The following is a 14,298-nucleotide window of genomic DNA, read 5'->3' as shown; positions in this document are numbered from 1 at the left end:
TCTTTCCCAGAAATACCAGTAGGACTCAATCATCTTTGTAGTGAAACTACTGCATTATCATACCATAGTTGCAATAGATCCAGACAAACTGCAAATTTTCTTGGTTGTAACTTATATAGAAAAATGCTATAAAAACAGGAAAATGCTTAAGAGCCCTATAATTATTCAGTGCATAGAATTTTCTTCTCAGGCTGCATAATTTTTGTAGTACATCACCAGATTGGGAGAGATAACTTGCTAATAGATCTAAGCTGCCCTCTTATTCCTTACTGAACCAAATAATCAGAAAGTTTTTTCACCAAAACCATCATATTCCACAGTGTATGTGTGAGTAACACATATGTTCCCCATGCACTCTGCTTTCACGAATCCTTGGGGTACCAGCAGAGGCTCTGCCTGCCTGATACTCTGAGCTGGACCTGAGGCCTTCCTGCTCACCGTCTGCTCCAATTTAAAGATTGCTGGCAGATGTGCACCCCACACGCGTCAGAACTGTGAAATACACGGCTAGTAGCCAGGTAGCACATCGATTTCCACCTGGTTATTTTCTGCAATTATCAGTATACAATGAACACACTTTATTTTCCCTCCTGGTTCTGGTACTGATGGTGTTTATTTACTGACAATGTTTTGCAGGTGTCCATTTGCAATTTTTGAATTTCTCAACGGAGACCATACACGATTACTTAGAGGTTAGGAGTGGATCTACAGAAACTAGCACTGTTATTGGAAGACTAAGTGGCCCTCAGCTACCAGCCTCTCTGTTCAGCACAACTCATGAAACCAGCCTATACTTTCACAGTGATTACTCACAGAACAAACAAGGATTTCATATTGTATATCAAGGTGAGATTTGGACATTCTAATGAGAGAGAGCAAGGTGGCTATTATAGATTTTATGGAGTTTTGGGGATTCCTTAATAAATATGAAAGATTCTATGTCTTTCAGTGCCAAGCTTTAAACATTGAGATAAAACAGAAGATTGAAGAAAGTTAAGATGAAAAAAAAACCCAATTAATTGCATATTTTTTCATTATAATCTGGTCAAATGTCAGCAAACACATAATTGCCAATATCTGAAGCTGATTGGCATATTAATTTACAGTGCATGACTTTACAAAAGAAACATCTCTATTCAATGTTTGGAAGCATACTGGAATTTTGATTTAGTGTAATGGGTTCTGGAAAGTATACATCTAAATACTGTTTTGTATTACTGGATGAATGTAGGCTTGTGCAAATTAATGCCAACCCAAAAATCAACAAATCCATTTTATTTCCTAATTCACCATTTCCTGAAGGTTCTTTTCTTTTGTACCCAAGTAGGTCATGCTGAGCTGGTGAAGATCACAAGATCATAGTTCTATTTATAGAATTGCATTTTCATTTAAAAAGGATTAGATCACCACTGTTCATGAAAAAAGGTCAAATGTGTATTTTAAAGTAGACCTGTTTTCATTATACAAATAACACCTAAGAGTGATTTAAAGAGATTTTACTTTAGAGCAGTCTCCTACTACTCTTTTAATAGTAACAAGTCCAAATTGATTTGAACTCCGTGTAACATTCTGTAAGTGAGCCGCTGTAAAAAGAATTAGCTTTTAAAGAAAAAGTCAATTCGAGGTGTAAAGTGCTAAGGACAGTAAAAACCTAAGCCCATATATTATTATTAGTAACAGTGATAATTTTGGAGATGTTGTAATTTGTCAAAAAACTGGTAAGTTCTCTTCTCTGTTTTAACTACATAAGACAAAATGGATTCTTTCAAATATATATGACAGGACATTCTTATATTTCAGAGTGCACACAGCTTATTTGCGCTCACATTGGTAATAAGAAGACAATGCTTCAAATCTTCTTGGAAAAAATCACCAAGATGTGTGAGAAAAGCTTGTTTTCAAATTGGACTTGTTCAATAGTCCAATTATAAAGTCTTTGATATTCCAGTTCATTATGGAGCCTTTAATTCTTCTGGGAAAAACAAATAAAAGTATAGACATGTTTATTTCTCTTTTTCCTTAAACAGAAGAATGTAAAACCTGGCAACTCCTATTGGATCAGAGAAGCACTTCATCTATCTCAGAATAGTATCTTCAAACAGCAAAAATAAATGTTACCTAACAGCACAGAAGTGTAGCCGGTTTCATTGTACTTCTCCAGGCGTAAAATTAATGATTTGATCACGAGCATCATGAAAATTTGGTTCCCATCATATAGGCTTTTATTTTTATTCTAATTAAAATTCTTATTTTTGAGACAATCCGAATTTTTATTTTACTGATTTTTTCACCCTTATTATTATTTATTTCAGCATATCAGCTACAAAGCTGTCCTGATCCTCGACCATTTCGCAATGGTTTTGTTATTGGAAATGACTTTACTGTGGGACAAACCATTTCATTTGAGTGTTTTCCTGGTTACACATTGATTGGAAATTCAGCTCTAACTTGTCTTCATGGCATCAGCCGCAACTGGAATCATCCTCTCCCCAGATGTGAAGGTACGTTCCAGGTGACCTAGAAACCCTTCATCCTTTGAAAGTCTTCCTAAGACTGTTAACTGAAGTCATTTCAGCTTTTGATTTACAGAGGCCTGTATATTTACAGTGTAGTCTTTGCAAAGGAAGTATTCAATTTCGCTCATTAAAATTTTAGCAGAGAAGCTGAAATGTTTTGTAATGTGCAGTCTCTTAAAACTTATCTGAGATACTATGTTTGCTTTTGGAAGGTGAAGTTTAAAGTCTGGAATATGGAGACCCATGCAGCTTTTAATCTAGATGAGGCAATGAAGTAAAAACTGTGGACTAAATCAAGAAAAAAGTCTTCAAAAATTGAATTTACCAATTCTGGCCACTTATGTTCTTTCTTGTCAGTTGTAAGAAATGATAAAGGTGGTCTAGAGTGAAATTGTCCTCCAGCCAGTGCTCTGTGAAATCGTTTGTACATATGTTTTTTTCTGAATTTTTTTTAAATTACTTTTTTTTTGGCCTTTTACATTTGTTTTTTTCACTTGTGCTTGAAACAAAAAAGAAGGCTCCAGGGACTTTGAATTGCACACAGCTATAATTTTACGGAGACAGAATGACTGTGGTGGTTCTGTAGAAGTGTTTATCTCTTCCCTAGCTATGTTGAAAGGAACCTGTTTCTAAGCAGCAGGCCAAAGAAGGTCAGTGCTCCACTTAAAGGCCTAGCTCCCTTTCATATTGAATGGTGAAACAGCATTGAGAATGGCATCCTCAGAATCACATAGGAGAGAAATGCCCAAATAAAGCCACCAACAACAGCACAACAGCACCCCACCACCAAAAAATCTCCAAAACCAAATGCAACCACCCAAACAGAAAATAAAAACCTCCCCTGTTTTCTGGATTTTTTCATTATATCTTGCACCATATACCCAAATTTAGGTACTTGAATGAAAAGCTTCATTATTCAAAATTCCTGCTGGACTCAAGTGAACCTTAGGAATTTTGGGAGGATTTGGTAGGGAAATTAGGACCTAACTGGTACTGAATTCAGAGGGGGAAACCTTATAATATAAAAGAGAGATGGCACCTACACTGTCATTTTTTTTGAAAGGGGAAGAAGTTAATTCATTATAATTAAGTTTCACCACCCATTTTCTGGATCTTGTGGAGTAGTAATGCTTTCATAGTTCATGTCTTAACTGGTAAACACTTAGCTTTTCCTGTGAGTTCGTTCTTGTTGTATTTTCTGTGCCTCACAATCAAAGCAATTTATTGAATGCAGAGATTCTGTTTCTTTGAAATACCTTACTGGAACCAATAATTTAATTAGAAAATTGTAAGATGTCCAAAGCATGTTGTTTCTGAGTATCAATTTCGGTGAAGTCCCTGAACAGTAGCTGAATGTTCTTTGTTTCTACTTAATTTGATATGAAAAATGAAGATTAAAAAATCCACCAACTTGATAAAAGAGATTTAAGATGCATATTTTCTGCATAATTACAGACTGTCAACACTACTCAACCCCTAGACAAATTTCTTAAATTACATGGGGGTTTGTGCTGATACTTACTGTGGTATTTTTAGTAAAGGTTTTGTGACATTTTTATATGCTACAGATATTTTTGAGTTGGTTTTTGGGTTTTTGTTTAGTTTTGTTTTGTTTTATTGTTGCAGGAAAAGGATAATGAGTTATCTTCTAGTTTCACTTGGTTTGATTTAAGATAAAGGCTTTGTGTTCAAAAGCATTAAAATGAAGTTGTATTTTTTGTGTACACGTAGTACCAGAAATACATGGCATGTCTTGAATTTGTATTTGCTTTCATTGTATTTGCTTTATTGTAAGACAAGATATACAAAGGCTTTTTTAATTCCTCAGATATCTTGAAGCGGACAATCTGAATTAAATAGGACTAAACTTGCTTCTGTTTAAACAGTTTTATTCTTTTCTTGCATCCCCATGCACCTAACATTCCTTTAACCTGTGCTCAGCATCATCTAACACTCTCTGACCCTTCTAAACTCATCTTCCTTGCTTTAACCTGTTTGGATTCTGTTTCCTCTCCTTTTCCACGAAGTCTTGTTCCCTGACAGTCATCAGACCATGTTTTCACTCCCCTAAGAACTGGCTGCAAAACCATTTCTGTACTGCTCAAACCCCCTTGAGCCTTTAAGGTTAAAGCTGAAGAAAGGCAGTGCCCAAGCTGTTGAGTCTGAATGGTTGAAGTGTCACCGTGCATCACTTTTTACCATACAGTTCAGCACCAAAGTTTATAAACATAAACCATAGCATATGTTTTTGCTAAATACAAATGATGCATAATTCCTATATGTCAAACATATGTGTCAAAACTGCTCTGGTTGAAGATTTGTAAACATATTTTAGAAAATGTGTTGCCATACCATGCACCTTGTGGGATGGAGTGAGCAAAATAAATGTATGCAAAATAAAGCAAATTATGCAATTTTAAGCTTTGCTTACTTTTCCAGAGCTAAGCTAGTATAACATTTCTCTTCTGTAATAACCGGATGGTATCATATTCAACATACATCTGAAATCTGTATGGAGAAAATAATCTAGTTTGGACTAATAGTTTTCCAGAAATATAGGGTTATGAAAGTCCAGAATCTGTATGGTCCCTCTTGCACTGTATTATGTCGAAAATTAGCACTCTTTCACATGTATTACAGAGAGGACTCTTACTTTAGATACCAGAATTTATATCCATAAATGCAAAATTACTATTCATACTGTAGGACACAATGTTTGAATTTTGAAATTCTCCTCTAACCTTTACCCACCCCTCAACCTTGTATGTGCCTTCTTTCATATGTTAATTTTGGTTGGCTATCTTCTTGTGACCATACATGAAACTATGGTCACAACAAGATAGCCAACCAAAATTAATTAGTGTGATTTGTTGCTGATTTGTGGCTAAAATTTACACAAAGTCCTAACAACGTAATTTTCAGTTGTGTAGGGAATTTCCACCTATATGTATACATATTTATTCAATTCCATTTCTGATAGTATTTGTTGCATCAGAATGACTATTTTTTTTACTTTTATATTTGACAAATACTGTCAAAATAGACTTCTGAATCTGCAAAAAGCTGAATGAAATCTGTTTTCTTTGCACAGGAAGTTAAGAGCACCAAATGTGTTCAAAACTAGAGCTTTGATATAGTCTAAGTAAAATACAAAAAGCATTTACTGGCTATTTTTAAAAAGTGTCTTTTTCATAGCTCTGTGTGGAGGAAACATAACTGCAATGAATGGCACCATATACTCTCCAGGATACCCTGATGAGTATCCCAACTTTCAAGACTGCTTCTGGCTTGTAAGAGTACCACCTGGGAATGGAATCTACATCAATTTCACAGTTCTCCAAACAGAGCCAATATATGATTTCATCACTGTCTGGTAAGAAAACACTTTTGGCATTTATTTAATCTTCATGGGACACTATATAACCAAATATGAATTTAAAATAATATATTTTTTATTTTCCCCTTGAAACTGGTGTTTTCTGTAGCAGAAATGAATGAGTTGCACCAATCCATGTTTTCCAATGGACCATTCTCTCTAGATAGCAGTGGACAAGAAATCAAAAACAATAATAGTGTTTCTCAGTTTGCCAACAAAGAAAAGCATAGAGAGGTATGCGATAATAGCTCATCAACAATCAAGAGAAATACTACTTAAGAAAGGAGTGATGAGGAGTTTCAGATGTAGGTATTAGTGTTTTAGGAAAAGCTACTAGAAACTAAAGTAGGGCAATACTTCATTAATTTTGTCCAAGTTGGCTTCTTTTATTCTTAAGAGTACATAAAATGAGAGGCTCTTTTTGATTTGGCTGTGACAAAGCAATTTGAGCTTACAATAACTGTAAACAAGTTCTATTCTCTGTGTATTTGAATCCATGTCTGTCGTGGCTCTGCATGATGATCCTTAGCAGCAGCCTATCACATTAATGCCTCCAGCACGTGTTTGAAGACATTTAATGGCTTTAGTCCTCATTTGTACACGTGTAAAAATTGTATTGTATACATAATGGCTATTTAATTATGTAGCCTATACCATTTCTAGGAGACTTTTTATTAAAAATTTTATAGCACTTTCCAATGCAAAAAAACCCCTTTTTATTCACAATTCAAATGCTTCAAAGCATACAACTTCCTTGCTAAAACAGAAGGGAAAGGGTCAATGTGCCATAATTTGGAAAACATATTCTTACAAAATTTTCAAAATAAAACATATCTGTATTTTTATTTGGTTTTTTAAATATATTATGCTAATAACTATTGAAAAAAATAAAACAACTTTAAATTTAAACATCTATTGCTTACTATTTGACAATTCTAATCTGGAAGGAAATAAAGATGAACATTTAATACTCTTGTATCATGTTGCTGTCCTCTGTACAGTTCCACTGTTGTTCAGTACTAACTTTGATTTAATTTTTCTATTGAAATGAGTGTTTCATTTCTCCGTAAGGTAGCAATCATCTTTTGAGCAGTACATGTATTGTCGAAATCATAATAAATAGTACAAAATAATATCAGTACATTCATATGAAGAAGGTTCAAGAAATTATTCAGCTGCTTATCAGACACAGTTTTGGTTTAAGCTACCAAAAATTATATTAATACCTACCTGTAGTGGTAAACCATGACACTACCTGAATCAAAAATACATGACCATTTATATAAAATTCATAACAGAGTAACACATTGATTGAGAAAACTCTGAATCATTAATAAAAATAAACTTTAAATCAATTCTTATCTATCCATATATACTATAAACTATAAATAATAACATTAAAACTATTAATTAGGGGAGAAAAGCTAGGTTAAAATATGCTGACTATAGCATATCTAAAAGTAACTTAGAATAAGCATTGGAAATAAAATGTGCATTAATGATGTCAACATGCAGTTTTCAAGGGGAATCTTGTATTCAGCAGTCTGTAAGCATTTTGGGTTCATTTTTGCCAAAGACTATATTCATTCTTGTATTTTTAATTTATTATTTTAATTAATTATAACAACACTATTTATCTCTTAATTTTCCCATAAATTATCAGATTCAAAGACTGGTGGACATGAACAGTTATTAATTTCATTTATTTTCTGATAGCCACATTTGAACATAGAGATACAATAATGTGATCAGAGGTTATGCAAGTAGATGAAGTACAATCACAAATTCAATAATTTTGAATTGTCTGAAATTTTTATTAGAAAATAAGAATTTGACTTTCAAAAGGTGGTTGAATTAGTATTCAGTTCTCATACAGGATATGAGACTTCAGCCCTTGTTATCTGGTTTATCTTATTTTAGTTGTCTCATGCCTTTTAGTGTAATCTAGGGAAAATTTACTACATTCACTTAAAATTTGGAGAAATCATATTAAATTTTTGGACCAGAGAAAGAAAAAAAATTATTCTGTTTGTTTTTCTTAGGGACGGACCAGATCAAACTTCCCCTCAAATTGGACAATTTAGTGGCAACACTGCACTAGAATCAGTCTATAGCACTTCCAATCAGATTCTGATAAAGTTTCACAGTGACTTTACTACCAGTGGCTTCTTTGTACTTAGTTATCATGGTAAGTGTGATAAATTAAACTTTTTCACTGTTTTTACTGGTCACTGGAGGACGGCAAGGCATAAAAAAAATCTGTAGCTTTTTCTAAGAAGAGTTGGTATTATTAATATGATTGACCACTACTAGGGTAATACAAGCATATGAAAGACTAACATGAATTATGAAAAATCATTTATTTTCTTGACCAGATATTTAATTTACTATTAGTCAAACAAAATAAAAAGACTGCACTATGATGAGACATGAACAAAGAAGGCAGCATCAAGACCCTAAAGTTAAAGGTGCACATTCTTTTTCTTTTTACAATGCTTCTAAAATTCCTTTGAAACCTAAATGTTTTTGGAGGACATTAAATTTCTTTTTGAAATTTTGAGATGTTGTTTTTGTAGAGATACCAATTATAGTGAACTATACCTATGATATATTTTTTACTACACTATATAGTTCAATGATAGTGAACCACAAAGTTCAACAAGCACAAATTTCAGGAATTTCTTGGGAAAACAAGAAATTGTTGAGAAAGTGGAGTTAACATTAATCTGCCCTTGAATTAAATACTGACTGAATGAAAATGTGTATGAATTAATTCACTGAATTCTACCTCTTTTTGTAGTCATCCAGACCCTCTGTGGCCAAGTGTCTTGTACATTGCTATAATTACAAGGAAACAGATTGAGAAGTTAGGGTGGGTTGAGGTGCTTTGTGAATGCCCATTGGATTGGGCATCCTAGGAAATTTGAACACACTACATCCCGTTTTCTGGATGCTGATCAAATTTTGTGACTAGAAGATTTTCTTTTTGACTTATTAAAGACAGTGGTGAGTACAGATAGACAGAATTGACAGGCTTAAAGGAACTTTAAGCTAAGCAAAACAAAACAGAAAAAATACATAAAGCCTACAATGAAAAAAACCACCAGCAATTGATTATGGAGTAGAGACTCCAGCAGGGCCAGGCAGAGAGGGATCAGAATTTCCATTCCAAATCTTGGCATCCATATTGCATGTATCAAATTGCAAAGGACAAAAGGACATTTTGTATTCATTAATGAGTCCATATGTATTGATATCTACTAAAATATCAATATATGACCAAACATATGCTAAAACGCTCATGGAATCTTAGAATTATTCAGATTGGAAAAGACCTTTTAGATCATCAAGTCCAACTATAAACCCAACACTGCCAATTTTACCACTAAACCATGCTGATAAAAAGCTCATTACATGTCTTGTAAATACCTCCAGAGATGGTGACTCCTCCTCTTCCCTGGGCAGCCTGTCCCAGTGCTTGGCAGCCCTTTTGGTTAGCACATTTTTACTAATATCCAGTCTCATGTGGAGTAACTTATGGCTATTTCTTCTGGTCCAGTAATTTGCTAGTATTAAATTGTCTCTAAAGATTTCCTTTTGCTTGTTTCTTCTGTTGTGAAAATTTTCATACCACAGGTGTGGGCTCTAATGCGCAATAAAGATGCAAACTGAGCAGCACAAAGATTACTTATAAAGAAACTTAAAACCATTTTTGAACTAATGTTGTCAAGACAAATAAATATCTTTGTGTCTTGGAGTCTGTGATCCTTCATATCAGCTGAACAAAATTTATAGTAATGAAGGAAAGGCAGTCAAGGAGTCAAATAAATGCAAGGAGTCAAATTTATTTAAAATAAATGATTTTGAGATTTAAAATAAATGATTTGGGATTATTATTAATTAATGATACTCCTGTTACCCTAAAATTAGAGACATTTGAGATAATTTGTAGGACTTCTTTATTGAATAAATTTTTAATTATGTTCATGATTTTTATTACTATTTTTCTTAAGATGCAAACAGCACAGCTGTTTCATGTTTAATTGGTGTGTTTTATTGGTTTGGCTTTCTGACTCACTGATTTAAGTAGATCTTCATTACCTGAGTGAGGAAAAGGTGTAATAGGAAGATATCAAATAAGAGTGACTCATTAGTAACAAAAGGTCTTACTTATGGTACAAATTTCATGATTTTCAAAAGTTTGACCAATTAGAGTACTAAAGGATCTAATCACACAAAGCAACCAAGAATGTGTATTACTGAAGCTGAACTGTCATCTGCTATAAATGGATGGTACTTTGTGCTGAAGAGAAATGCTGTAAACCAATGCTGTATGAAAATGCAATATTAATGAAAACCAAGCATACTTCATCCTGAACATACACTTTAACACAGAAAAGACTCCACTGTAGGTAAAAATATATCAAAGTAATTTCTTTTACCAGATTTCTGTCCTAATTGTATTAAAGTCAGATTGTATTTTGTCTGTCTCCAAACATGGGCCCATTTTCATTGGATCTCTGGGGGAAAAATCAGTCTGCACTACTTCTGCATACACTTCCTACTTATTTTTTATTTATTTGACGTGGTTGTCTTGCCTGGCTGTTGCATAATGTGCTAAATCTGAGAACATTTTTTCCTGTGAAATTTCATATGAGAATTTTGAAAGCAGGATTATTCTCTGACACTATCTGCAGGTTATGTGTACTCCACAACTGTTTATTTATTAGGAAATTTCACATTCAAAATGCTTCTGTCCATTAGTTATGCTGCCTCCATGTAGAATCTTTGGGATTTCAAAACTTGTATTTATTGCAAGGTTTCAAAAGTGGAAGAGTTCAAAAGTAAAATTGTATCATAAAAAAAAAAAAAAAAAACAAAAAAAACAAAAAACCAACAAGCAAAACAATGATTGAAAAGTACAAAAATATTTGGTTTTTGACTAGAATTGCTCAAATGAGAAAATTGGCAACCACTTCTAAACTTTTTATGTTATTTATGAAGAGGATTTCGCCACTAAAACTAAATAACTGAGAATACAGACACAACTTCCAATGTTTTCATTTCCTTTATTTTGATTCTTTTAAAAGTTTCAATATAAATTGAGTTTTTATGTTTATCCTGCTAATGTGGATATTAAATCTGTTATTGCATGGCTATGATAACTCTACTTGAGAATGTCCACTGTGCTTTGTTCCTGTTTGTAGCCTATCAGCTCCGTGTCTGCCAGCCTCCAGCAAATGTACCAAATGCTGAAATTCTAGCTGAGGATGACGAATTTGAAATAGGTAATATTAAAATAAAAGCACAACATATGTTTATGAAATAAACTTGCTGTGCCCAGAGCGCTTTTCAGAATGCAAATCATACTTGTAATATTTTAGATTTTTGTTTGAAAATACACTTTTTAAAGAAATCATTCTTCTTTCTTACACATCCTGAATTCCATCCATGTTTCAGAGATAACATATAAGTAATACAATAACTCTTTGTAATTGACCTAATTTTAAAATACATTTTTCATAGTATTTAATATAAAAAAATATATTTCACTGAAAAAAACAAACAACCCATAAAAAGCCATGTAGACAATTGTATATTCAATGCCAGAATTATGGTTCTGTGATTTAAAAATCAAATTTGTAAAAGTTATGAGGATCAGAGAAGGGGATGATATTCTGACTTTCTGAGACATGTCAATAATATTACTTAGCCCCTTATAGTTCAAAGAAATATGATTTATGATCTGATTTCAGACTTCTGGTGAGAGAGTTTTGCTCACATTACAGCAAAGAAAATATTTTTTTTAGTATATGCACCAATACATGATTAGTTATATAGGTCACAAAGGGAAATTACCTTTTTTATTCCTTTTCTCTCTGTAATATAGGCCAAAGAGAACTTCTGGAATATGCAGGTTTTTACTTTCATTGGTGCAAAAAACTCCATGAATTTTTGGTTTCTTAATTAAAAAATGAAAATTCTTATTCTCAGAGTGCCAGACCTAGATAACATCAACAAAACCATTTGGTATTTAATTTTTTCCCTCAGGATTGTATGAATTACTGACTTGATCTTAGACCTTTATTTAGGTCCATAATGTTTATCCTATAAATTATATTGCTTAAAGCTCTATGGACATTTGGTTCGCATAGCATCAGTCAAAGCCAGACAACTTAGCAAACTATCTAATAAATAATGTGGTGGAAAGGAATGATAGATGCAGCACAGTGTGCAACACAGAGCTCATTTACCACATTTCTTAGACTAATCAAAGTTGTTTATGCCAGAGGTCATTTAGCCCATTGTATAATATGGTGGTAAGAAACTTCATTAATCAATAATGTTTTCAAAGCTAAAAAGTCCCAGTTAATTGCTGTTTAATGCTTATTTTGTTTATGTGTTTTGCCCTGTGTTGTTTTTCTGAACAGGAGACATCATAAGGTACCAGTGTCAGCCAGGCTTTACGCTGGTTGGCAATGAGATTCTGACATGCCGACTAGGGGAAAGGCTTCAGATGGATGGAGCACCACCCACTTGTCAAGGTTTTTTTCCATTTTATTTTCCTGCTGCCATACCAGTTCAGTGGTGATTCCATAAATAACTTCTGCATCTCTTTATGTAAGACAGCATACTGAAACTATTTCAGACTTATGATGATTTATCCCAATATATCTCTCTTTGTTTTGTTTCATGTATTTCAGATGTTAATGCGAAATAATTAGTAATCTTTTCATGAACTTCACAAGTTGAAAGGGCTGCTACTGTACTTTGTGAAAATAATTTTACAATTCCTTTTTATTTTTTTTAGGAAGTCTGGTAAATAATGAGACACATTTCTCTACAAAATAATAGTATGAAAATTTATATGGGAGTTCTAAAAGATGCTAAATTAACGTAACATGGACTTGGGTGAACAAGCACACAAAATTTTTTTTCCGTGCAGTTTTAACTACTTGCATTTTTTATTCAATGTATTCCAAAAAACAGGTTTTCTGCATGTGTGTGTGTGTGTTTGTTCACTTTTTCTCTTATTGAGAACTGTGAACGCAGAGATAATGCCATCTCATTGTTAAGGTCAAAATTATTACAGTTCTACTAGGCACTAACATCACACTTTAAACTAGTATTTATTAAGGCAAAAATTGATGTCTTATGGTAGAATATAGATTTTCCATAATTAAAAAATAATCTTTCTTTTATCCCAAACTGATTAGGGAACAAATGAAGATTGGTGTTGCACATGCTTCATTAAAAAAATGGAATCTCTTTGCAGTTCCAGCAATGGGCATGAGTTTATGTTTTGCTACTAATTCTTCCATTTATATCTGGAAAGATAAATAAGGACTTAGAGTTATAAACATGTATGATAAAGCTTTTTCAAGGAAAAAATACCAAACCAAAACACCACAGCCTCATAAAAGTATAAGTTATATAAACAAAAGCCATTTTGAATTCTGCTAGTTTCTGTGTTATACTTTTGTGATCCCTCTGTTCCTGAGCTTAATATTCTAACATCTACATCAGGATTAAAATACTTTTTCAAATCAGTCACAATAAGTGTGTTTGATTTATATTTGTATTATATGAAAAATACTGCCATCTGTTTTTTTCTATCAATCTGATGTTTTGATGTGTCCTTCTACAGTAATTTTAATTCATTGACATATCCATAAAACACCCATGATGAAAGATTAATTGGGCAAAAATTAATTAATTGTGAATAAATCTAGTAAATTTAAAGTAAAACTTTGTTATTTTACTGTTTTAAGCATTTTCTAAAATTATGAAATAGTGCACAATATAGATGTTAAGAAATAAAACATCAGTGTATTAATTTTTAAGACTTTATTATTACTATATCATTCGCCTAAGCTTTCAGCTGAGAATTAAAAAAAAAAAAAACATGTATAAGTATACTCTTTTCGTCCATTCCTAGAAAGCTGGAAGTTACTCTTATAACTGAATAAGCTGTTTTCCCCTGATTTTATGAACAGAACTATACAGAAGTCAGTCATTCACAGCCCTGAGTGTAGTTCTTAAAAATGCAAAGTGAAATTGAAATGTGAGCTTCATAAGAACTTTTACACTGATAATTTCTGAAAATCTAGACATTTAGTTAGATACAAATGTGTTTAGAAATAGCTTCCAACACTCCAATTTAAATTTAAATCCTAACTTGGCAGATGTATAGCATTTATTAGGTGAAAAACGATAGTAACTGCTTTACTATAGAAAAACCATAGACACTGCTTTAAATGTTAAAACGATGCAATATTAGATAGGGCAAGTAGGGACGTATGTGTTGATCCTGAAGCATTCTCTCAGTGTGTGTTGCTGAAGGCATTTTTGTATTCAATGCAAGACCCAAGACAAAAACTCAGGAATGATGACTTCATTTACCAT

The 14,298-nt window shown here is 32.9% G+C and overlaps 1 protein-coding gene across 4 annotated transcripts in view; it reads left to right on the top strand.

Moving 5' to 3' along the window:
• The window catches only part of CSMD3 (CUB and Sushi multiple domains 3), a 586,421-nt gene that overhangs the window by 491,502 nt on the left and 80,621 nt on the right, over positions 1-14,298 (top strand). For all 4 annotated transcript variants that reach the window (XM_054290025.1, XM_054289307.1, XM_054288554.1 and 1 more), the window contains 6 exons: positions 637-846; positions 2,313-2,501; positions 5,712-5,889; positions 7,935-8,080; positions 11,100-11,180; positions 12,324-12,437. In XM_054290025.1, coding sequence (XP_054146000.1) covers positions 637-846; positions 2,313-2,501; positions 5,712-5,889; positions 7,935-8,080; positions 11,100-11,180; positions 12,324-12,437 — 918 coding nt within the window. The remainder of the gene's footprint in view (positions 1-636; positions 847-2,312; positions 2,502-5,711; positions 5,890-7,934; positions 8,081-11,099; positions 11,181-12,323; positions 12,438-14,298) is intronic.

This window comes from Melozone crissalis, unplaced genomic scaffold (genome assembly GCF_028551555.1).
Source record: "Melozone crissalis strain CALT ecotype California unplaced genomic scaffold, PUWL_Pcris_2 ptg000002l_1, whole genome shotgun sequence".
Classification (NCBI taxonomy): domain Eukaryota; kingdom Metazoa; phylum Chordata; class Aves; order Passeriformes; family Passerellidae; genus Melozone; species Melozone crissalis.
The sequence above is the reverse complement of the archived record's forward strand: the minus strand, read 5'-3'. Positions and strand labels throughout refer to the sequence as shown.